Source organism: Leuciscus leuciscus (assembly GCF_965113295.1).
Source record: "Leuciscus leuciscus genome assembly, chromosome: 17".
In the NCBI taxonomy this organism is placed as follows: domain Eukaryota; kingdom Metazoa; phylum Chordata; class Actinopteri; order Cypriniformes; family Leuciscidae; genus Leuciscus; species Leuciscus leuciscus.
Window position 1 is genome coordinate 18,877,255 of NC_138741.1, and position 26,638 is coordinate 18,903,892.

At 39.3% G+C, this 26,638-nt stretch overlaps 2 protein-coding genes across 4 annotated transcripts in view; both read right to left on the bottom strand.

The window, feature by feature from the left end:
- The window catches only part of ltbp1 (latent transforming growth factor beta binding protein 1), a 95,238-nt gene that overhangs the window by 1,274 nt on the left and 67,326 nt on the right, over nucleotides 1-26,638 (bottom strand). For all 3 annotated transcript variants that reach the window (XM_082143019.1, XM_082143018.1, XM_082143020.1), the window contains 9 exons: nucleotides 24,843-24,971; nucleotides 9,245-9,385; nucleotides 7,676-7,837; nucleotides 6,793-6,885; nucleotides 5,974-6,102; nucleotides 2,677-2,814; nucleotides 1,645-1,812; nucleotides 1,182-1,349; nucleotides 941-1,090 (listed from right to left, as the gene is read on the bottom strand). In XM_082143019.1, the coding sequence (XP_081999145.1) occupies nucleotides 941-1,090; nucleotides 1,182-1,349; nucleotides 1,645-1,812; nucleotides 2,677-2,814; nucleotides 5,974-6,102; nucleotides 6,793-6,885; nucleotides 7,676-7,837; nucleotides 9,245-9,385; nucleotides 24,843-24,971 (1,278 nt within the window). The remainder of the gene's footprint in view (nucleotides 1-940; nucleotides 1,091-1,181; nucleotides 1,350-1,644; nucleotides 1,813-2,676; nucleotides 2,815-5,973; nucleotides 6,103-6,792; nucleotides 6,886-7,675; nucleotides 7,838-9,244; nucleotides 9,386-24,842; nucleotides 24,972-26,638) is intronic.
- Nucleotides 14,078-18,360, bottom strand: LOC309479125 (uncharacterized protein). The gene is made up of 2 exons (XM_082143023.1): nucleotides 14,767-18,360; nucleotides 14,078-14,133 (listed from the first exon to the last, which is right to left on the bottom strand). Exon 1 carries the CDS (start codon nucleotides 18,350-18,352, stop codon nucleotides 15,071-15,073), a length of 3,282 nt encoding a protein of 1,093 aa, XP_081999149.1. The 5' UTR covers nucleotides 18,353-18,360; the 3' UTR covers nucleotides 14,078-14,133; nucleotides 14,767-15,070.

Here is a 26,638-nt window from a genome sequence, read left to right on the forward strand (position 1 = left end):
TAGGGTAATAAATATTTGTTGAAAAAGCTAATATTTCATTGCTAAAGCAAAATGTGAATTCTTTAAAAGACTGAAGAGATATTTTAGAATGGCAAACAGACAAAAATGTGGTAACATTCAATTCATTTTTATTTAATTTTTTACAATACTACTGGCAAAACACATAATGTGTATCTTTAACTACAAACGCTACAATACACTGATCTAAGTCTCACAGTTAGCTGTAACCTGCATTTATGTTTTTTGTTTTGTCACTAAAATAACTCATTCATTTGAGATTTTGCATACACTAGTTGAGTTGTATGTTTTTGATTCGCTAAAAAAGAACTGACCCAGAATCATTTGTTTAAAAATTGGACTACACTGGTTGTTCAGTGAATCAGACTTGCTGTAGATTCTGCAGCAGTGTTGCGATGTCACTGAATTGGTATTGTCATTCTTCTTTCTTTCTTTTTTTTTTTTTTTAACTGGTTCTGAATAGAAACCAATTCTCGGTTCCCAACCCTAATAGAAACTCTGTTATATCGTTCATCATCTGCTCAGTCATGCCTCATTTCATGAGATTAGCTTGTATAATCACGTCACTTTTCTGGGAGAAGATGGGAAAAGCAATTTTGAAGGTTTTGAGATTGTATGCCTTAATAACATCCACAAATTAAATTCAGTCACATAAAATTATTAAACACACTAATTCATTATTTGTATCTTATTTTTTTTATCTAGTTTTGATTTTATCTATCCTGAAGATCAGACACTTGTGCAGGAAAATTTGCCCCCTACAGCACCTAATTATTAATAAAAGAATACATTTTTATATTCTTCAAATAAATTATTCAGGGTTGAAACGATCTGAAACGTAAACCTGAGCTAATCCCACCCACATCCTGAAAAACCAGCCTGATCCCCTCATGTGAGAATGTGAGAATCTGCTCTTGCTCACCCACGCAGGCCATGCGGGACATGTCGAGTGTGTATCCATCGAAGCAGTCGCAGGTGTATCCCTCCTGCACCCGCACACACCGTCCATTCTCACATCCGTTCAGCACACCGCATTCTTCTGCTCGCAGTCCTTCAAATGCATCATATGGATCTGTGAAGGAGAGAGAGGTTTTGACGGAGTACATTAATGACAGTTTACATTTTAGGCTGAACTATTTATTTAAAGTGTATATTTTACTCACTTCTTGGTGCTTCATAATCATAGAAGGGCAGCGTGCTGTCAGGAGGCCGAAACTCATATTCAGGGCTGATCTCGTACTCATGAACTGGGCCAGCAACCAGAGCATCCTGACCATATGGCCGACGGGAATCACCAGGCTGACGGATATTACACATAGTTGCATAGGCAGCTGGATGACAGTGAAAAAGAAAGAGTTTTGTTTTCATCTATTTTTCTTTGTGCTTTTTTTGTGTTTGCAGGTTCTTTGTGTCTCAGCGATTGTGCAAGAATATAATTACAGGGCAGTCAGATCATGTAAGACAATCCAAACGAAATAGTTATACTGAGAGTGTATTGCCCAATGTGACATTTGATGTAAACATTGATGTAAACAGGCACTCAATATAACATTGATTTAGATATTGATGTAAACAGGCATCAGTAGATGTGAAAGGTGCTCATTGGGGAAGGTTGTGTATTTATACCTGTATTTTTCTGGGGACAGAGAGCACAATCCATGCCCCAAGCATCTCCGAATAAACAGCAGCACTCTGTGAATGTGGTGTGTCTGCTGGCGAAGGGCTTTGTGCAGGTCAGCCTTTCTGTCACAGTCTCCCAGCAAATACCTTCAAACACTTCATCTTCTCTTTGCCCTGTAAAAACACAAACAACTTCATCTGATCTTTTCGAGTAAATGTGCATTTTAAGTGTCAAGCAAATGACAATTACAGAATACTGAAATACACTTATGTGAACTGTAAGTAAAAAAAAAATGCATAGAAAGCACAACGCAATGCAATGCGTAAATCAAAATGTGACGAATCCATATGGAAAATTCCTTTCTTAATACTTTAGTTACAGTGTAGAAATAGGTTTTGTGCCAGGCAATGGCAGAAACAGTAGTGCTCATGAACCAAAGCTTCTTTTTATGCCTCATAATACTTGATTTCTAAAGTCTAAAAGAAATGGCATTGCTTTTTCTGACCACCCTCTAGATGGCAGTATGACACTGTTTGGAATTGTTTTGTGATCAAGAGACGATCAAATAATGATCTCAGAAACAAAAGGTAAATTATCGGACATTGAGGGGGTGTAACATTTAGTTTGGAGTGTTTAAAATGTAAATTGTAGGGTTTTAGAGGACAGAATACAGGTTTTAGAGAATCTAGGGTTTGGATTAAAGGATTTAGAGCATTGTTTCTCAATCCAGCTCTTTGAGGAACCCTAACAGTGCATATTTTAGGTGTCTCACTAATCTGAGACACTCAATTCAGGTCATGGAGAACTCAATTAATAAGATAATGAGATAAATAAGTGTGGTAGATAAGAAAGACATCTAAAATGTGCAGAGATTGAGGCCTCCATGATTGGGAGACACTCATTTAGGCAATGGGATTTAAGAGTTAAGGATGTGAGTTTTATGGTGTGGTTTTTCAGAGTGCAGGGTTTTAGAGAATAGGGATTTGGTAGTGGGGTGTTGGGTTTTCAGGTACATAATAGTTGATGTAAGACTTTACCTGCCATGGCGGGTGAAATGCAGCGGGCATTGTCGGTCGCAAGAACCAGGGGAGGAGTGCAGAAGCACTGATATGACCCATATGTGTTCATACATTTACCATTTACACAATTGGACTCATCTGCACATTCATCAGCGTCTGCAGAGCCCAGAGGCAGAGAGATAAACAAAGATAAACAGACTCAGTGAGCAGGTTCAAGTTGCTCTCAATATACACAATATAGATGCAAAACCAACAATTTCACCAGAATTCACCACTTCTGCAGTTTGCAAAAACAAAACAAAAATTCCATAAACACACTAATAAAAATGTATTATACAACAGGGCTGTTAAATGCTTTATTCTGATTGGTTGACGAAACCCAAGGTGTGCAGTTATTTTCCAGTAAATGCACGGCTAAAGTAGTTCCAGGCAGGTTGTGACCGAATTACAGTTCCATATCACTTTTCAAATTCAGTTATTTCAAAAGTCCTTATAGCCTACAGCAGCAAAATAACCAAAACCCACAAAGGTACTGGCCAAGCAAGTAAATAAACAAATAGTAGGATAAAAATTACAAACTATTTTAATGTTTTTCCACAAAATGATGTTCTATTACCTGTGGAAAGCATGCTCTTTCTCCCACTTTCTCTCCCATACATACAGTACACACACTCACACGGAAACATGTATGCGCACAGAAACTAAATGTCATTTTTTAGTAACAGAACTGTCCTTGAAGCAGTTAAATTTATAGCTTCGCTATTAGTAGAGAGAGACACTGTTTCACTGTTGTTAACACTGTTAAGAGCCGCACAGACACACATTTTTTCAATCAATCTTTCTCTTGCTCCTAACTATAGCTCTAAAATTGTGTTTTGGAATTAGCAACTGAGGCTTAGATTGAGATGTGTAAGAAATTAGTCTTACACACTAGAGCATTTTAAGAACAGAAACTTGACAAATGTCTTGAAATAAAACATCTGAACAATGTTGTGAGGTGTGGTAATCGTAAGAGGAAAAATAGTCTGACAGAATAGAATACTCTTATTTAGCATTAATTATGCTATTATAGTATTTATTAATATTTTAAATTAGCTTTGGTTTTTATGTTTTCAGTTTTTAATTTCAGTTTCAGTCATTTTGTTACGTGCATTAGTCATTTTTATTAGTTTCTATATAGCTTTGATTTATTTTTATTTCCATTTTAGTTTTAGTTATTTTAGTACTTCAGCTTTGTTTCAGTTAGTTGCCAAGGTGATATTTTGAGTTTCATATTTCATATTTTATTTTATTTCAGCTCTATTTCAATTACTTTGAGCTTTATTTTCAGTTAACAAAAACAACACTGATAAGGAGATCACCAGACCAGACCACAACCAGGACTGTATATTATAAATATATAAATATATATTGCTTTAGTCCAACTAAAATCAAACTTCTAAAGTGCATGTGAATGAACTTAGTGTGTGTTTGTGTACATAAAACCAGATCTGCCCACAATATGCAAGTCAAATTTTGCGGCCTCCTCCAGAACCTCCACCCACTGACCCGGTGTTAAAAAGACTGACACATGAAACGAGAGACATATTTGCATGTGTGTGTAAATGCATAGTTGAGTTTGGAGAGTGAGTAGGTGTTCATATGTGTGTGTGTCAGAGGGTGTAGGAAATCAAATGATTGTGGCTACACTGAATATGTGTGTGAGGCAGTCAGGGGTGTGGCAGCTTTAAGGCAGTGCGGCCGGGTAAGACTCCTTGGCCGTGGGTCTGCGGTTTGTGTGAGTGAGTGTGTGTATGTGTGTTTAGGCAGGCAGACAGCCTGCGGTGCACCATAGAGCTGTGGCCTGGATCATAACGGCTGTGCCGCCCTGACCGATCGCGAAATGTAGCCTTTGACCCATGCTCACACACACATATAACCTGCCATCAAGACGCACGCATAATGTGGCCGCAAGCCACAAGCCGCCAGCTGCAGCAGGGTTAAAACTTAAATTTAAATCCAATTTAAATGTGTTGGCGTTATGGTGAGCCAAACTAGGCCAACATTTACACACACACATACTATCTATTCAGCATGTAAGCTTGTATGCACCCACACAAAAACACACACACAATCCTTGCCATTCCAATCCGACAAAAGAACAGTGACAATTCAAGGCCAAACATCACAAGCAATAAACGGCTAAAGCAGGATGCTATAAATAACAAACCCTTCTAAAATTGCTTGCTAACCGTACTAAAAATACTTGGACTAAAATAAAACACTTTCATGTAACTTTTTATGTTTCTGAGTACTATCTTTTAAAATATTTAATTAACTGGTTTAGTCCTTTATTCAGCCTGCATCAGGCTGCTTTGTGTGACTATGAACAGATCAGTGATATGCACAGCACAATGAGAAACACTAGAATATAATATTCAATAATTTCATTACGTTTTGTGTTTTTCAACACTGTGCATGTGTTGTTCAGACAGGCAGCAAAAATACGTTTTTTTTAGCCTATTCAACTCAAATCCATTGCGTTTACACAAATACAATCCAAAACAACTTTTTATGTGGTTTGAAATCCCGTTAAATTAGATTTCTTAGACTGAATATGCGCTTCTCAGCAGCTATTAAATGTCATGAATGTGAGTCTTCATCGACAAGGTTAGGGTGTAAACTACAACAGAACATGTTGAATGTTTCTCTTGCTGTATCTTGCTAATCCTGAAGTTAACAATGGCCCTCTTAAAAAATTCAGAAGATGACCTCAATGCACTTTTTGTAGGTCCTTAATCGTTACTAAACTGCGGTAGTCGTCTATTTTATTTATTTGTTTCACTTTTCTGTGTTCAGACTTGGACACTGGCCAAAACAATCAATAGTTAAACATCTATTACTAAAATTCCGTGCACGCTGAACCAAGTTTACCTTATTACTATGACAACATGTGGACGTGCTAGCAAAAGCCTGTCTGAACAAACGTTTTTTTTTTAAAAACCTCGCTACATCAAACCTGTAATCAGTCTAAAAAAACAAACATTTTTATTCATTTTATGTCACTGCAAACCTATTTGACTTTCTTTTTTTGTGTGGAACACAAAATAAGATATTTTGTAAAATATCTGTTTGTTTGCTTGTTTTTTGTCCATACAATGGAAGTGAATGGATTCTCGCTTTCTTTTCTTTTTTTTTTTTTTTTGTCAAAATATCTTCTTTTGTGCTCCACAACATGAGGGAAGCATAATCAACAATCCCTTTAAAAAAACAGAGGAGACACAGTGTACAACACATGTTTAGAGATTACATGCTGATTGTGATTTTGGACCTTACCAACACACTGTAGTTTGCTCTCATCATAGTAGAGTCCAGCCTTGCAGTAACACTCATACCCACCAAGGGTATTAAGACAAAAGCCATCTTTGCAGATCTCGTTTTCAAAAAGCTTGCATTCATCTGCGTCTGCAAAAGACACGTTTTCATTATTTCATTCTAAAACATACAGACAGGTCATTAACCTGAAACCCTGAACCACACCTACAGATCAGCATACATCTGGCAGCATACAGAATCTTCACTGAGGAGGCATTGCTCTAGTTAGTGTTCTTATTTGGGGATCTGCTACATGCAGAAATGTCATTTGACTGGAGACTGATGGGGAGGAAATGTCCTTTCCATCCATAAGCATTCCATTCAAACGTACACAGACACACACACACACACACACACACACACACACACACACATCCCGACCACAGTGCATTCACTCACACTGCCACCAGCCAAAGAGAAACCACACTCTCGCTGCATTCATAAATTAAATCAGTGCATTAGACGGGCCCTGGGACTGAGGTTTCCCCATACTGGGAAGCAGGCTGCTGAGTGTGTGTGTTTCAGCATATGTAGGTCAGATGCTAAGCCATGTCTGCGGCTGCTTCCACACCTCACAAAGTCAAAAATATGTGCATAAAATGGGGGTAAAAGTACAAGACACTTTGTTTTGGACCCCATTGACTTTCACAGTATGGATAAAAACATTCTTCAAAATATCTTCTTTTGTGTTACAAAGTAATACATACAGGTTTGGAACAACATTAGATTTAAAATTTTTGGGTTAACGATCCCTTTGAAAATATATAGAAACACAGATACCTATGAAGCTTTCTGGTAAGCTGGTTGTAGAAATTATGGGATCACCAGGAGGAATGTAACCCTGACCCGCCGGACACATCTGTGAGAACTGATCTGTATAAGAGAGTGTCAGTGGTTAATACAGGAAAAGGTCTGCTGTGTTTATTCAAGAATAGTGATTATGACTTGTAATTTTGGCTTTGGTAAAGCAAAAGAAATATGAGAGTGATTGTTTATCATTTATAAGATATCCAGATATGATTTACTATTGTCATTTGCTAATGTATATGAAGATTCTCAGTCATTCAGGTCATCATGGGCGAGCTTCAATATGTATTGAACACCTTTCACCAGTCATCAGTTGCAGAAAGGTTGATTTTCTTCTGCATTGAACCTTATCTGATAACAATCCAATTTGATCTGCCTGTCTGAAATTAGTAAATGACCAGAGATTGATTCATAAGCACTAATGCGCAACACAACACGTGCACTTCCAGGCAGGACACGTCCTCTTCAACCAATTTGTAGGATGATTTGAAGGAAAAAGTACAGGTTTAAATCATTACATTTTTAAATTATAGGTTTAAACATTTTCTGTGTCTATTTAATTAATTTTTCCTACTTTAAATTTCCTACTTGGAACTGAATTTCTCAAATTTGGTTCCCCACCATGATATTTTTTCAAAAAGTATTACAATAAGGAAAATTCAATTCTACTTTCAGTTTAAAAGGTATAGTTAATCTAAAATTAACCAGGTCAACTGATTCACTGCAAATAATTGAATCTGTTCACTATCCTCAAGTTCAACTCAGGGACTCACTGATCCATCTATACAAAAGTGTTCTTACAGTTCTCTGTACTGTACTTCTTAGATTGTGTGTTGTGCAATCTGTAAATCAGTACCTTTTCCCGGTATGGGGCAGGGATGGACCTCACAGTTGTCCCCCCAGCCTGCTCCCAGCGTACAACAGCACTCCTCTTTAGTCATGCTGCTGGCCAGCACCTTATCACACAGGTTCTCATCATTCAAGTTATAGTAACACTCTTTCCTCTCCACCGATGTGACTGTGGGGTACGAGACAACAAACAAAGCAACACAGATAACTCAGACGGTTGTCTTTTACTTTTAAAATATTCAGATGTGAATTTTCAATCATGTTTTGTCACAAAGCATACATAAAAAAAAAAGAATTGGAGAAAGGAATCAATACATAAATGTAATATTTCACTGCAATACAGTTATCCACAAATGAATACAAGGTCATGCACAGCAGACACTGTGCATGACATCAGAGAGCAATTTTACAGTTCAGCCTTGGCTTTTCAGTCACTGAGAGCTCCTTTTTAAGATTTCCAGATAATTCATATTCAAAACTATTGTGATTCTAGTTTTATGGTGTTCTGCCGCCGTCCTTAAATGCAAAAACCATGATTTATAGCACTGATAAGAGATACTGTGGTACTTCTTGTAAAAATAATGTTTAAACTCAGGAGACAGTGCGGTTTTATGGGGGGGGGAGCAGGATTAGGTGGGTGGATTTGAACAAAAGTCCTCAAGTAAAACAGTTGACTAAGATCTAAGGAAATGCTTCCTGTTATTTGATCTTCCAGGCACAGCTGGTGTGTAGCCACTCACACACATATATCCAATCAACATCGTTCCAACATTTCCCAATTTCATGAAATGTGAAACTTTTTAACATTTTTAACATCTTCCATGTCTGGTCTTCTTTAGTCCACTTGTTTTACAGGTAAACAAAACCTTTCCCAGATTTATTGGCTCACTTCACTTTTGAAGAAATTAAATTTTGCGGACAGCTCATGCAAATTGTGTTTAGTGTAAATTTTTTGTTATATTTCATAAATGTCATGCCAAAATCAACTTTTTAAATCAACAAATAAACACTAACACAGCAGGCATTGTCTAAATATGAATAATAATAGCAATAAAACTAAATATATTCCAATCAGGAAAAAGAGTTTTAAAAGCAGATCTCATTCTGATGGGCCTTATCAGTATATCTCTCCGTACTGGTCTTTTTTTTTTATCTGAGCGTGGGAGCTTCTTTTTGTCTCTTACGTACTTTGGGGTCCATGGTGCTTGGGTCCCTCTCTAATCCTCAGACTGAATCTCATTTCTCTCCTGCCAGATCGTTTACAACCCCCATTTATCACGCCTTGCCTGAGTTGCCTCCCTCTGTTCTACTCGTAGCTGGACCCTGATGATAGGAAGTTAATGTCCTGTTGCACTGGATCTCTATGGCTGAGATTTAAACGTGAAGAGCTTCAGAATCATTTTAAGCACACGGTAAAGCCAAGATGTTTCGCAGGAGGACAGGGGTCACCTGTCCAGATAAAACGTAATCTGTGGCATGATGGTAGCCTTGCAGGTTTGGGTTAGGGCATTTGGATTTCAGTAGGATAATGAATTGGTCGATCACTTTGTGGTGGTTTACCATATACTATTATTACCTGGTGTTGTAGAGAAGCATTTGGCCAAATTTCGGTCAAATTCTTGCGTCTCATCAGGACACAAACACAGGTAGGAGCCTTCATGATTCTCACAGATGGCCTCACCACACACATTACCGAGCAGCTCACACTCATTCACATCTGCAGGCAAGAAAATATGTGTCATTATTGAACTGATCATTGGTTGTTCTACCACAAACAGGAATAGTTCACTCAAAACTTTATCAGTTCATCCGGTTCAATAAAAATAATTGGTTTAAAATGACTCATTTACTTTTCTCGAGTTCAACCTAATGATTCAATGGCAGTGGTTCTTGACATAACAGCTCACTAGAGTGGAAGACTAACTTTTGATTAAAAAAGTAAATAAAACTTTTATCGGTTTCTCACATAAAGCTATCTTATGGCTTCAAAAGGTTTGGAAATATATAATAAGTTGTATGAACTGCATTTATGATCCTTTTTGTCATTTTTTAAAGCTTTACAGACATGTTTTTGTATGGAGCTGCATAAAAAGTATTTTGTGTTTCACGTAAAAAACTAATGAACACCATACAGGTTTGGAATGAAATGAGGGTCATAATAATAAATAATGTTATAATCTCTAGTATACAGCAATAAATAGTATTACAAATATCAGTATAAATAACTAATATTATTGTCATTATTATTACAAATAATGATAATCATTTTAAAAGAAAAACCTAAAAGAAAAAAAATAAACGACAAAAAAATATATGCTGAAAAAATAAGACTTATTTTTTTGTTAAAATAAGAATTTTTTGTTATCACAAAAAAAGAAAAGAAAAAAAAGAAAAGACTATAGAAGCATGAACGACACAGTTTCACCAGACCTCTCTAGACTTTTCACAACCACAAACTTGTGTGAACTCATGAACTCCAAACATTGGTCATTATCTAGTCATAGTTTATCATTTCTACAGCTTTGTCCTGATTGGCTCAGAGCCTTATCAAAACGGTGGCTTTTGGGAACCTCATAAAGCAATGACAAACTGTGTGCACAGATGACTTCAGTAAATAAAACAGCCCAATTTTTCTGCCGACTGTCTCTGACAGCTTGAATTTATGACGACCAAAGTAGCACTATAATGCAAGTCTCTGCTTCCTGCAACATGGCTCTCTTCTCCTTTCTCTCTCTCTTCTTCTCAATGCTTCACACATCTGTGACTCTCATTCTCTCGCTTTTATCAATCATCTCAGAGCACCATATACAAAAGGATGCAATAAATCAACTTGTGTGGAGAGCCTTTATGTACAATAGACTCTGAATGTTCTAATGGAGCCATCCTGCCAGACGCACACACACGTACACACTCCAGACCATCTCAGTGATGGTGGGCCAGCTCGTCAATGAGCCTGTAAGTGTTAAATGGTCGTCTGGAGTCGGCAGCAGCGTGGGTGCTGCACCACTAGGAAATGATAAAAAGTTGGAAAAGGATTTCTGTGCCAGAGGAACAATGTAAAAGACAGATACAACCTCATAAGAGCTGATATATACTAGCGGCTTTTCATGCACTCCAGAATAGGGTTTGACTGGAACATTTTCTACACCCTAAAGAGTTTTTTTTTATCATGTATGCAGTGCTTTCTGCACTGCTGCTTAATCCACAATGCCACAACAAATAAAATATTTATAACTGTGAGCTTGCAGTCTGAATTCAATTTGATAAGTTAAAAAGATTTCAATTTCATTGTCAAATGAAATAGATGGCTGAACAAACATACAACACGTCCAGTGTATTCTGATTCACATTCGAATAACTCGTGGTTCTTTAAATTATTCACTCAGAAAGACTCACAAACTCAGTTTGAATCAGCCTGACGAATCCTTCTCTGAATCTGTCAGAGCGGCTACCAAATTAACATCTGACTCACTTACTGGACTGCAAACCTTTACTTTCAGTGTCCCACACAAAATGAATCCGTTTTATGTACTTAAGGTTCATGAAACTTGAATCAGTGTCCTGAGCACCAGTAACTCATGGTGCTAACTGCTAAGCTTCAATCCCCAGAGAACGGATGAACTGATACGTTTGCATTTGGACAAAAACATTTGCCAAAATGCATAAATGTAAAACTATTTGTAATTCATTTAAAAATCAAATCAAGTGAATGAACAAATCATTACAACTGTAAAATAAATATTTCAAACATTAAATGTATATTATTTATAGGCGTTTATGTGGGTGGGAGAGGAAAACATACTTTCTGTTCAGTTTATTAAGAATTCCGGCAACACAGTGAGAAGCAATTTAATTTTGGCTGCAACAAACGGAATCAGAAATTGACTCAGAATGGCTTTTCCATAATGCTTTAATGATTTTTTCCCCCTCCAAGTACACGAGGATTTAAGACGTTCAGTCTCTGGAAAGGGATGAGATGTTATCCCTTTGCTTCATTAATACATAGTTAAAGACACAAAGAAGATGGCTGGCACAGAAGGGCTAATTCTGATCTTTAGAAACGTCTACAGATCATATACGTCTGATATGGGATTCGTTTTTGTTCTTGCTGACTGCATAAGGCAAGAAAAGCTGCCCCAGCAGATGTACAAGCTACAGACACATGGAAATGGGGTGCCCATATGGGTGATGCAGGAATCTTGTTGCCGAGCATTTGGTCACAATATTAGGCCTGCTTGAGATCTTTCTCTGTCTAGGTACGTGGTGGACAAAGGGATGAGAGGGGAATAGAAAGAATAATGGATGTGGTAAGAAAAGAAACTGAGGAGGAAGAAGGAAGAATGGATAAGTGTAGGAAGAGAAAGAGAGAGAAGTGGGAAGAAAAGAGGAATGCAGGGCTTGTGTGTATTAGTATGTGTGTGTATTAGTGTGTGTTACTACTGTGGGAAACCAGAAACTATGGAGGTTGTTTGTGGCCAGTTACATAAGCCAACAAGACAAACAACCTCTGTTCACAGACTGTGAGAGAGAGTGAGTGTGTGGCTCACTGTTTGTTTGCTAGCGCGTGTATGAAAATTCTTGCCTCAAACTAAACACAGACTGAGAACAAGGCGGGGAACAATATACTGTATATAGCGGTGGCTGTATGAATCTCATATTATGATATACGAGTAATACAACATCATGGTTCCATTCAAAAGTTTGGGGTCAGTAAGATTTTTTAAAAGAAATTAATTATTTTATTCAGCAAGGATGCATTAAATAATTAATAATGTTACAAAAGATTTAGATTTTAAATAAATGCTATTCTTTTTAAGTATCTATTCATACTGAAGAAAAAAAAAAATCATGGTTTCTACAAAACATATTAAGCAAATGTCTTCAACGATAATTTTAAGAAATGTTTCTTCAGCACCAAATCAGCATATTAGAATGATTTCTGAAGGATCATGACACTGAAGACTGAAGTAATCACAATATTACTGCTTTTACTTTTTTTGATAAAAATAAAAGCAGTATAAAAGACTTCTATTACAAAGAGTAAAAATACCACAATATAGCTACTATTGCTGGAAATTCACCAAAAATATTTTATACATGAATAAACAAGTGGGACTGCCTATTTTTGGATAATATAATCAATTAAAATAGTCAAGTTTTAAATGAAAGTTAAACTTTAATCTCACTTTGAGATTAAAGTTAAAAATTTAATTTAAAAAGATTATGAAAGTTAATCTCACTTTGATGACCATCTCATTTATGATTATTCAAATGAATTTTGCATAATAAAGGCAAAACTTTCTCTTTCTCCTCTCTTGCTCTCTTTCAGAAGGTGCAAGAACAGTCAAGATGAAAACATGTGTTAAAATAGCCACCAACTTCAGACCTCTAAACACCAGGTCTCAAAAATACATGTGGCTTCATCACTTTAATAGGGCTTGACTCTATGTCAGTGTATTAATGTGTCTGTGCGTATGTGGGGGCCACTGATGTGTTTAACCCTGGTCGCTGTGTTTTTAACATTACCGGGGTCTGTGCCGTCCACCCTCAGACTGGAAGAAACTAAAAACTCACATCAATCATGGTTCTAGCAAAGCGTCTGCATCTTTTTTATATTGTCTGAGAGGAAGTGGCAAAAAATCTCAGAAAGTGCTGCCTCGGTTCAAACTCCAGCTCTGGTTTACCTGCCCGTCTTTACAAACAGACCGGACCATATATCTATTAGTTTGTCTTCAAATTGACAAGATACAGTTTTATACATATTATACGTGTACTAAATACTTTTTTCCACTTAAAAAAATTGTTACAACTAAAGAAATTAATAGTATTTTGACAAATATATTTCATGTCGGCATGAAATATATTTGTGCTAATCTTTTTTTCCCTATTGTGATGTACTGTACATCTGGGTGAAATGGCTTCTGTAACAAGAAAAAATTTAGGACGGGACTTCATTTCGTCCTCTGTATTCGATTGGATTGTAGGAAGTTGGGTGTTGCTAACTAAACGGCAGCAGATCTGAATGCCAGTTTGCAGTCAGTTGAGGAGGATATTTAGTCCCACTCTCCACCGAGAAAAACATCATGAAAAGAACAGATGCCGTTTCAAGCGGAGGGGAGGTTAACGTTTTTAATTAAAGATTACAAGGTCACATGAATTTAAAAAAAACAGCTGTGGCTAGTGGTTTTCCATAGTTACTAGCCAATCAGCATTTTCACTGGCCACAATTTTGACATCTATAACATGGGGAAAAACTTTTATATAGATATTTTTTTATATTATATCATAATTTGGCAGCAGGTATTGTCAAGTTGTGATCTATTTTTTTTTGTGCAATTCCCCACTTGAAAAGGACAGTCCCTCCACATGAAGATCTTAACTGGATTTCACTCAATAAACAGCCATGGAATCAGTTGTTTGTCTTTTATTTACCATTCTTTGGTTGGCAGTAAACAGGTGAAAAACCTCAAAAGAGAGATGACAAATACAAGATTATTATTTGAGTTGACAGCCAAACAAAATTATTCACATTCACCTCAGATAAACACATTACTGCTATTACAAGGTTTCCATTTTTATTCTAATCAGTAGTTAAGCAGTATTTTCATAATAAAGAATTATTCTAAGGTATCATTGTAGCCACACAACTAGATATGCTTTACCAAAACAAATCAGTTGGTATTTTAATTTTCAAAATGTATATTTTCTTATCTTTTAACCAAGTATCTTTAGCCAAATAACTTTTTTACCTTCAAAATATTTAGGTTAATTAATAGATCTCATTATATTTTTAGCCAAAGATCTTTAGAGTATACATTTTTTACTAAATTAAGAACTTGGTTTATTAAGATTTCTACAAAGTTTAAATTACTTTTAACCATTTCAAACACATTCTTTGTCAAACAATGAATTTGGCTTTTCTTACTTTTCCTTTATACCCCACTTGTTTGATAAAACCAAACAACATTTGAAGTTACAAACATCAAAGTAAGAGTCCCAACAAAGTCAACAAGAGTTAAGAGTCTGTGTTTTCCAGAGTATCATTTGCACTGCACTGCTTAAGTCAGTCTAGCCAAACATGGCCAATAAGGCGCTTACCGGCTGTCCTTCACCGTTTTGTGGAGGGCTTGGTTTTGCACAGTCACCTTGATGACAAAGATGAAGTTTCCTTGGTCTAGTGGTGCTATAAATGCTCCTTTCACTGTGGTTTAAAGACAACAACAGAGCCAGGTACTGGCACGCTCAGATTGCCTCAGATTTGTTCCACCTGGTTCTCCACTGATTGAAGGAGGAGGAGTTTCACCACTGAGGAGCTCCCAGGCAGTTTGTCAGCACACCTCCCACTCGATCTTCCCACGGGAACCGATGGAAAGATCGTAAATCAGCACCTGCTTACTGCCGGTCAGCTCCGAGTTTGGTCCTCAACTGGTAGCAAGACAACCAGGCGTCGAACATCTCTGTGCAGGACCGTGGTTTGGGTAGCGTCTTTCAGGACTTTGGCCGATGGCCGGTTTAGTGCGGGTTTTGTGACAGGAAGGCAGGAGCTTTGGACCACTTTGACGTTCACGTCTCGAACAATGCCCTTAGCATCTGGATTGACGCTCACCACCCGTCCTAGCTTGAATTGGCCCCTCACTGCATTTTGGTCGCACAACCAGACAATATCTCCGACAGCAACGTTGCGATGCGAAGTGTGCCATTTACTTCTCAGAAATAAGTTTGGGCCGGCAAGCTGGCTCCAAGACCTCCAGAACTTGTTGACCTGGTTCTGCATCTCTCTGAGTCTCTTGTAAGGGTAGTTTGCAAAGTCAAATGTTTTGATCTCACCGCTTGGAGAGGCTCGGCCCAGGAGAAGTGTGTTGGGTGACACATACTGCACGCTTTCTTCATGGCTCTGCACCCTGGCATCTATTGGGCATTCGTTGGCAAGGTTTGCAGCAAGTTGTAGTGTTGTCTGAAACTCGCTATAGCTGAGGCCAGTGTTGTTGCCCAGGCTCTGTAGTGCCTTCTTGAGAATGCGGACAGCGGCTTCAGCAGCCCCATTGCGGTGAGGTGAGTCAGCAGGGTGAATTGTCCACTCCCATTTGGTACCTTTTTGAGCCGACATCTCTTCTACTGAAGTTCTATTCTGAGAATCCAGGAACTGGTACAGCTCTCTTAGGACAGGTTTAGCGCCGATGAAGTTTGTCCCCGGGTCGGACCAGATCTTTCTTGGGTGCCCTCTAATTGCAGTAAAGCGTTGGTAAGCCATCAAGAAGCTCTCTGTCGACATTGTGTTGACCAGGTCTGCATGAATTGCCCTGCTGGCCATACAGCTGAAGACGACACCCCACACTTTCATTGAGACCCGTTTCTTGATGTCATCTTTGACAAGGTACGGTCCGAAGAGGTCGACTGTAGTGAACTCGAACGGAGCTGCAGGTGTGGCTCTTTCAGGAGGTAGGTCAGCCATTACCTGTTTGCACCTTCTTGCTCTTGACTTTTTGCAGAAAAGGCAGTTCTCCACTACTTTTTGGGCAATTTTCCTCCCTTGGATGACCCAGGCTTTCCTCCTCATTTTCAGCAGGGTTGCAGCCACACCTTCATGACCCTCATCGTGCGCCTCCCGTGCCAATAAAGTAGAGACCCATGCATTGAAAGGCAGAAGGGGAACTGCAGCGCCATCCTCCCTGAAGCCATGGATTCTCCCACCGCAGACTAGTAACCCAGATTCTGGCTCTCTGTACACAACCAAGCGGTCCGTAGTGGTAGCTGGGAACGTCACCCCTTCTTGAGCAGCAAGATAGATGTCTCTTATTGCCTCTTGACGTTCTGTGGCGGTGATAACTCCTTTTGTGGGAATCGCCTCCCACTTTGGGGTCTCGATGGACTTTGTTGCAGATATAAACTTTTTGGCGGCTCTCCAGATGAAAGCAACAGTCTTGATTAGACACTTTAGGCTACTAAAGCGCCTCTCATCCACCAAGTTTAGGACAGCTGCACCAGCAGGAAGTCGTCCCACGAGACTTGGAAGACTTCTTTTCGCTTGGGCTCTGGTGAGTGCTGCCACGAATGACTTCTTTTGCATATTGTTAATGCTTTCTCGAGCTGTCACAGACACATCTTTTGATGACATAATTGGCCACTCGCTCTCTGGAAGATGTAGAAACTCTGGCCCTTGCTGCCACTCTGAATGGGCATCAAGTTCATTTGGCCCAGCTCCTCGAGTGATAATGTCGGCTATGTTGAGTGGTCCAGGGATCCACCACCAGTCCTGTAGCCGTGTGCTCTCTTGGATCTCTCCAATTCTATTAGCGAAGAAAGTCTGAAATCCATAGCTTTCACGCTGGATAGCTCCAAGAACAGTCTGACTGTCTAACAAATGGTACCACCTTTTTATCTGGATCTGGGTATGCTGTTCAAAGTACTTTTTCAGGCGGCTTGCAAAGACTGCACCGCAAAGTTCTGCTTTGACCGCATCCCCCTTCTGGTCTAGAGGTGTCAGTTTTGCTTTTGACTCCACTAGTCGAATTGTTAATTGTTTGTTGCAGTTCCACCGCAGGTAGAGGACAGCACCATAGGAGCTTTCACTGCCATCTGAAAAAGTGACAGCGACTGGTTCAGTTGTTGCCTTTGGTGGAGTAAGGGCTCTTGGGAACCTTACTTTGCTTAGCTGGACGTACTCCTCAAAAATTCCAATTGCATCTTTGCGGAGCTCATCCGACAGAGGAAGGTCCCATGTGTCCTTGACCATGCTGCATTTTGGTTTTGCCTCTTGGAATGCCCTTCGGACCAAGATAGCCCCTTTTTGCTTTGATGGCGTTGTCAGGCCAACTGGGTCGTACAAACCAGCAACTTGACTCAGCAGTTCACGTCTTGTCAGTGGGTCTGGTGTCTGTGCTCGTACTTCTTCTAGCAGCAAGTCTTGCCCAAGTCTCATCTTTTTCTTCCGCCTGGAGAAGTTGACCCTTACCATGACATGCAACATGTCTTCATCCACAATGTAGCCGAGACCGAGCGCCTTGTTGTCTTCCTCCTTAAGCTGGTTCGGCAGGACAACAATATTTGGTGATGCCTTTTCTCTTTCTCCTTTACCTTGGCCTGAGAAGACCCAAGGCTTCAGTGCAAACCCTCCTGCTTTTAGAATCAGCTCCACATTCTTTGTGATGACTTTAAGTCTTTCACGGCAGTTGTGGGATGTCAAGATGTCATCGACGTAGCTGTGCTCATGTAATACTTGGCATTCATCTGTGAGGTGGCTGAATTGAGGCAGGTTAGCCGTCTCCCTCATGGCAAGTTGTGCTATGCAACCTGCTGGCTTGTCCCCGATATTCACTCTGGTTATGGCGTATTGTTCTAGCTCATCGCCCTCTGAATCACGCCACAAAAACCGGTGTAGATGGACTTCCCTCTCCTCGAGCCACACAGAATTGTACATTTTTCTAATGTCTCCTAGAGCGGCGAAGGAGCATTGGCGGAACTTGAGGAGGACAGCTCGGATCGAGTTGAGAACGTCAGGGCCTTTCATCAGAAGGTCATTGAGACTTTGGCCTTTGTACTTCTGACTGCTGTTCCAGACAAGTCTTACCGGAGTTGTAACAGAGTGGGGGTTGGGTGCGATAAGATGACTAATATACCAGACAGGTCCATTCCAGTTGGTTAGATCCTCTTTGGTCAGCTTTTTTGCAGCCCGGCGGTCAACCATTTCGTGGACTTGAGCACTATAGGCTTTTTTCCACTCTGGTTCTTTGGCGAGCTGTCTCTCTGTTCTAAGGAAGGTTGCCTCCACTGCTTTTCTGTTGTTTGGCAATGTAGATGGGTCCATGAGCCATGGATATCTTGCATGCCAGTGTGGACTATCACTGTGGTCATCAGCACCAACATAAGTCAGGCCACCCTTTACAACTTCCAGCTCCCTTTCTTCAGCCAGAGTCATTTCTTTGCCACCAGGTTGACAACTGCCGCAGCGACATCCTCCACATTTTGGGGTGCAGGGGGCGCCAATGCTATCCCATCTCCACCACTCAATAAAATCCCGAGTGGTAACAGCAGAACAAGAAGACTTGATGGTAGGTTTGGTGCAAATATGTTCTTCATACATCAATGCTGCTGTTCTCATGGACCTGGCGAAGTGCGCTCTGGACTGGTGTGCTGTAACTGTAGCCTCTTCAAACAGACCAGGGTGTGTCCCTGCAATTGTCTTTCCCAATGGCCCATCCCATAGTACAAGGTCCCCAACGGTGCGTATTTTCTGTGGGACCAGTCGCCCTTCCTTATGGCTTATCAAAAGCTGTATCTGTCTTGGTCTCACAAGTTCATCTTGAGGGACATCTGGAAAGAACTTTTGGAGTCTTTTGGCCGTCACATGTTTGTGGATATCTGCAATGCTGTCCAAACCATAACAGAGGAGTTGGTGGGATCTGAAGTTGCCTTGCTCTGTGCGGACCCGGATCTTTAGGAGGTACCGTTTTGTGGTAACTTGAACTTTCATTCCTCCCACACCGTGGACAACAAGGGTTATGGCTTCACTTCTAAGGTTCAAACGATCAGCTGCATCATGAGTTATATAGTTTGTATCCGATGCCAGGTCGATCAAAGTCCCAACTTTTTGTCCTGCATTGGCCGTGACCTCTAAGAGCATCATGATGACTGGCCACTCCACTATTCCATTCTCTGCTAGAAGGCTGGGTTGGTTGGACACAAGAGAGGTTCTAGCTATAGTGTTGCAAAAGACATTGCGACACTTCTCTGCAAGTTCAGGTGAAAGACTTTTAATGAACTCTTCTTGGGCTTGGGTGTAACGCTCTCTTGTGTCACCTCCCACTTTGCTGTTATTGTTGGACCTCTGGACGATATTCCCTTTGGACGTATCAGCTCTCGGGCAAAGGTAATAGTGGTGTTCTGCAGCACGCTGTTCTATGCAGTCTGGCCTCCTGCACAGGAACTCTGATTTACAGTAGTCACCTTCATTGTGAATCTCCAGGCATTTTTTGCAGGCTCCCAGCTTCCTGACAGCATCTCTTTTCTCTGACAGCTTAAGCGTGCGAAACTTTTGGCAGAAGTACAGCCTTTTCTTATGCTTGCCGTCTCCGCAGACCACACATCCTTGAGCCTGGTTGCTTAGTTGGGTGGAGGTTCTGGTTCGAGCTTGCCGAGGTTCAGATTTTGGTTTTGGTTCCTCCTCTCTCAGTTGGTCCAGCTTCTCATAGATGGCTTCTTGACCTTGAAGAAATTTGAGGAGGTAGTCAAATCGCTTGTCTTCTTCAGCTTCATCACCTTTGCCAGCTACATGAAGAAGCCATTCCTTCTTCAGGCCATCAGGAAGTTTACTCTCTATTGTTTTTGTTACAAGAGGGTTCTTTATAGCACCGGTCTTGCCAAGCTCGTTCAGATCGACTAGGGCTTTTTCTACAGATTGGATGAGCTCAACAATCCTCCTGGGCTAGTTACCTTTAACTGCTTGGAGTCTTTGGAGCTCTTCTACTATCTCAAGGGCTATAGTTGTCTTATTTCCAAAGCGGTTCTCCAAGACCCGGAAAACCTCCTCAGCAGTTGTGTAAGTTGTAAGGCGGAGGTCTCGTATTGTCTTCTCATCCACACTGTCGAGAAGTTGGAACTTTTTAACCTCTTTGGATCCAGTAGGTTCTCCCTGCATCTGGAGAGCTTCCCAATCTTTTTTCCACCGGTAAAACTCTCGGCGGATGCCAGAAAACTTTGGGAGGGCAGCTGGCTTTAATTTAATTGCTGGTGTGGCCACACAACTGATTGAAGTAGTACTCAATCTGCTGGTTTCTCTGACGTGTGCCCCTGTAAAGTCTGCTTGTCTTATTGTGAGTTTTGGCAGGATAGTTTCAAGGCCTTTGATACGACTCTGGAACTGTTGTTGCTCTGCTGGGGGGGCCCAGCACTTCCAATGTTTATGCACCTCCTTCGCAGCCTTCACAAGTTTCTCTAGTTGTCCGATCATGAAGAGATATGCATCTGGGTTTTTACTTGGGTCCACAGCTCCCACGTTTTCTGCTTGCGACTCTGCTGTTGTAATTGCTTGTGTCAGTTCATATTCCCCGAAATTGGCCCACAATGTCTTTTGTATGAGGTCCTTTAGCTCTTGCAGTTTTCTCTCACACTCATTGGCTGTTTTGACAAAGTCAGACTTTTGCTGCTCGCTCAACTCCTCTGCATCAGAGTTTTCTTCAATACATTGCCCCTCTACATCATCGTTGGCTTCCAGGACTTTGCCAGCTTCTGCAGTGAGCTTCTTAAAAATGTCTCTGAGCTCCTCTTCTGACATCATTGTATGCATTCGTAGCACATTATTGGCCAGACGGGAAAACTGACGCTTCGCTGATGTCCTTGCGGTCTTTAGCTGCTCCAACAGTAATGAATCAGCCATTTCAATCACAGCAGCAGGGCGGGAACAGTCTTTATTTGTCTCTATGGACACGTGTGGTCACTTTTCTGGTCCTTCTCCAGTCTTCAGTGACGGTTTTTCACTGTCAAGTTGTGATCTATTTTTTTTTGTGCAATTCCCCACTTGAAAAGGACAGTCCCTCCACATGAAGATCTTAACTGGATTTCACTCAATAAACAGCCATGGAATCAGTTGTTTGTCTTTTATTTACCATTCTTTGGTTGGCAGTAAACAGGTGAAAAACCTCAAAAGAGAGATGACAAATACAAGATTATTATTTGAGTTGACAGCCAAACAAAATTATTCACATTCACCTCAGATAAACACATTACTGCTATTACAAGGTTTCCATTTTTATTCTAATCAGTAGTTAAGCAGTATTTTCATAATAAAGAATTATTCTAAGGTATCATTGTAGCCACACAACTAGATATGCTTTACCAAAACAAATCAGTTGGTATTTTAATTTTCAAAATGTATATTTTCTTATCTTTTAACCAAGTATCTTTAGCCAAATAACTTTTTTACCTTCAAAATATTTAGGTTAATTAATAGATCTCATTATATTTTTAGCCAAAGATCTTTAGAGTATACATTTTTTACTAAATTAAGAACTTGGTTTATTAAGATTTCTACAAAGTTTAAATTACTTTTAACCATTTCAAACACATTCTTTGTCAAACAATGAATTTGGCTTTTCTTACTTTTCCTTTATACCCCACTTGTTTGATAAAACCAAACAACATTTGAAGTTACAAACATCAAAGTAAGAGTCCCAACAAAGTCAACAAGAGTTAAGAGTCTGTGTTTTCCAGAGTATCATTTGCACTGCACTGCTTAAGTCAGTCTAGCCAAACATGGCCAATAAGGCGCTTACCGGCTGTCCTTCACCGTTTTGTGGAGGGCTTGGTTTTGCACAGTCACCTTGATGACAAAGATGAAGTTTCCTTGGTCTAGTGGTGCTATAAATGCTCCTTTCACTGTGGTTTAAAGACAACAACAGAGCCAGGTACTGGCACGCTCAGATTGCCTCAGATTTGTTCCACCTGGTTCTCCACTGATTGAAGGAGGAGGAGTTTCACCACTGAGGAGCTCCCAGGCAGTTTGTCAGCACAGGTATAATAGGCTTAAATGTCACTTTAAGACCTGACGCACAGATCCATTATACTGTAACACAAAAATTTCCTTTCTCAACTCTTTAAGTTCACTTAAATCATAAATAACTCTGTTTATGTGAATACTCGCCAAGACCGGCATTTTGAAAATATTTTGCGTCTACTTGACTGTGTACAGTAAGTGCAATAAGGCAACCAAAACAAACTCAAGATGGCTTTATGTGCACGCATTTTGGATGTGAGCACAAAATCTGCGGGAATTAGTAAAATGATGCGCGCAATCCCATGCCAAAATTCAAGCCCTGTAACAGCAACAATATTAATCTGGAGCAAATGAAAGTGAGTGAGGAGATGCGGGTTTGTGTGTCAGCTACATGACGGGAAATTGAGAGAGGGCGAGAAAGTGCAGCTGGTATCGTGTGTCTATTCTGCGCAAAATGAGTATTGGAAGCGTGAAGATATTTCAGTCTCGATATGCATAAAAAAATCCACAGTTTTGACAACACTACATTGCACTTATTTTATTATTTCAGATGCCTTTTTAAAAGACTACAATTAAAAAAATTATATATTATTGTGGCGAGCAGGACAAGGGCCGTTTTTGTTCTTTACTTTCATTTTTGTATGTTTATTTATTTATTAAAAGTCTTTAAATGTTCGCCGGTTCCCGCCTCCTCCTTCCCATAACTAACTTTGTTACAATTATATACAAACTTCAACCCGCCAAATTGGCTCGTAGGAGTGACTGCGTTACACCCCACCACTGAAATTCACCCGCATTTGGCGGGTGTTAAACGTCAAGCCCTGTGCACAGATAAGTAAATTATAGTAAACACTGCAAGATTCTGAAAAAAAAAAAAAAAAAAATGTATATATATATTAGGGCTGGGAATCGATTAAAAAAAATTAACTAATTAATTGCACAATTTCTGTAATTAATTGCAATTAATTGCGCTTCCCCCAAGCTTGTAATCATCAATATTTAAACTTAGAATCACCTAATTAAACAACACAGGAAAAAAAGGGAACAGAAAATAGCCCTATATTAAAATATTAAACATCAATATATCAATATATTATTCTTTTTCAATAATCAATCAACATAATCAATTTAACAGATTATTATTATTATTATATTAATAATTATTAAAACAAAATATAGTCCTACAAAGCTATTATTACCAGAGCATGTGATCAGAGCAGGTCATTTTACCATTGTTGCCCAGCATGGCTATACCAGCTCAGCAAACAGAAGTCAACAGAGAAATTTCACGTTACTTGAGTGGACTTTACTTTTCCAGTGCTTAGTACATGATTGAAGCCTTTGGGCCGTTAACGACAGAGCCGCCGACACACACACACACACACACGGAACGGAGAGCTCGCCGCTGCTGGGCCATTAACGACAGAGCGAGCCGACACACACACACACCCACGCACCCACGCACGCGGAGCACAGAGCGCGCCGACCGACCGACCGACCGACACACACACACACACACACACACACACACACACACACACACACACACACACACACACACACACACACACTCACGCGCGCGTGACGCACATACCGAGCGGAAAAGACCCGCTCATGAAAGCTGCCCGAGAATGAAACCTGACCGCCGAACATGGAGGGGCGGGACGGCATATTTCGGCCTTTTTAATAGCAGACGCAACAGGAAATCATTAAAACGAGGCAAAAAAAAAAAAGTGCTGCGTCAATTGCGTTTTTTTTTTTTTACGCGTTAAACATTTCAAATTAATCGCAAAGATTAACGCGTTAATTCCCCCAGCCCTAATATATATATATAATGTATATAAGAATGGTCAATTTTGATTTCATGGTGACCTTAAAATGATGTACACTTGACTGAGATCAGACTGTCAGATCATCAAAAAGGTTAAAAACGCCTATATTTCAAAAACTCCACATAAATTGTGCGCTATAAGTTTTCTGAAGTCACACATTTGCTTTGTGTGAGTAATAGACCAAAATTGAAGCCCATTACTTTAAATTATTCCTTCCTCTGCAGGGTCATGGTTTTGTTTTGTATGTTTTGACTCAGTACTGTCTCCCTGTCATTATTGTTATGATTTCCTTGGTTGTTTCCTATGTAACTCATTAATTAGTCATTTTTGTCATTTCCTTTTGACTAATTAATGATTAATTAGTCATTAATTAGTCAAAGAGAGCTCCATTAGCTCCTTTTGTCTGCTCCTGTGTATTTAAACCCTGAGTTTCATTCTAGTCCTTGTCCGATCTCATCTAAGTTGCTGTTTAATTTTCTCCAGTGTTTGTTAGTAATTAAGTCAATTTGTAGTATTCATTTCACTTGTGACACTTTTACATTTCATTCATGCTGCACACTTTCAAACTTGGTGCTTGAAGATGTGTGTTGCACCAGGTTTGAGTATGTGAAAGTGTAAAATATTTCTATTTGTGTTTCATGGGGAAAAAGAAAGTAATTTAGTAATTTATGATGACAGAATTTTCATTTTTTTGGTGAACTATCCCTCAAACAAGAAGCAATGACTATACCTTAGCTGTTGAGTTTAAGTTAGGTTTCTAGCAGTGATCATTAATTGAAAACTGTCAGTTTTTATGTCTACTTCTAAATTGTAGAATGAAAATAACAGAAACTAGGAGGGGGAAAAAAACTTACCCACACAGCCCTGTCCATCCTGAGAGTCCTTAAATCCCTGGTCACACTGGCAGCTGAAGGAGCCTATTGTATTCTGACAAGCACCATGACTTCCACAGGTTTTCTCATTCAGAGAACACTCATCTACGTCTAGAACGAGGGAGGGAGGGACAATAAGACAGAAAGCAGGAGATGTTAGAGCTTTTTGCGTGCTGAACTGGGCCAGAGATGAATGGATGAGAGAAGCTCTAAAATCGCATACACTACTAATCAAAAGTTTGGGGTTTTGAAAGAAAAAAAACCCACAAAGGGTGCATTTATTTGATCAAAATACAGTAAAAATAGCAATATCCAGAAATATTATTACAATCTTTCTGAATGGAAGAATTAATTAGGGACAGGTTTGGTGGTATGGGTAGGTTTTGGGTGAGTTAAGCCAGGGACACACTAACGACTAGCTGAAACATTCTAAGACTGAACACAACACACTTTAATACGGTTTCCATCGCCTTGAGCAGATTTTAGTCAGAGAAGAGAACAAACCTAAGAACCGAGTCAGTCCAATACACAACACACTTAATGACAGGTGAGTCACAATGGGACATTCTGCCGAACTCAACTGTGTGAGATCTTGTACCGAAAAAAAACATGGATGTTAACATACAGCTGATGCTACTTATTTGCAATTTGTGCAGTAAAAAAAAATGGAAAAACCCTGCCATAACTTGAATTTTTAACCTGTGTTTCTCTTTCACGTTTTCTTTTTAAATGAATCGCCTATAGACGCCTATATTTTTTTTTTACTATAATCAAGCAATAATGTAGACTGTTATTCTCAAATCAGGGATTAAAAACGAATTGGTTCATTCTGAGCCAAAACACTGGGCTATTTATTCGTTCTGGTTCCAGAGTTACCAGGTTCCGGTAAGAACAAACTATAAAATATTGCTTTATTTATTCTGGAATAGAAGCCCTTTAAATTTTGTTATTTTCATTTTCATTTGATCAGTCTACAGTAAACGTACAAGACTCCCAATACTATTTAACGGGACTACCAACACTGGAAACTCTGAAAGCATGACTTCAAGCTGTATTTCCTCATCATATTAATATAATTATTATATAATATAATTATTAATATAATATTAATCATAAATTAAAGTGTATACATATTACATAAAAAAAAATTTTCCCACAAATGTCATGTTTGTGATTTTTTTGTTGTTGTTCATTAGACTATTTAAATTAATATATATTCAGAAACAAGTACAGTTACAGTATATAGCCTACATAAGCTCAGTACCATTTCATTTTTTTCTGATTAACTTTTATTAGACTCTAGGTCGAACAAAAAAAGGAGCCTAAAAAAAACTATTCACTTGCATTGTTAACTTATGAAATATTACAAAAGGCACATAAAAATATGTGTTTGACAAAATTACGAAAAATAAGGATGAATGATGTTTGACAGGGAATGCGTCTCCACAGCATAGTCGCCAATACCAGTCGCAAATATTAAACATCGACTGAGCGCAACTGGGAAAAACTCGGTCCGTTTGAGCATGATCAGTCGTAACGACCAAATTAATTAATAATCGGCCTGACAGTCATGTAGTGTGTTCCTGGCTTTAAGGGATAAGGGAAGGGGGCCAACAGTGTAATTATAGATGTAATTACAGAAAATATTTGCAGCTGTAATTACATGCAGGTAATATTTTTTAAATGTAAGTACATTGTAAAAACATCTATCTACACAATAAGTGCATTTTATTAAATTATTTATTTAAATGTTAGTACATAGTAGTTAAAGACATCTA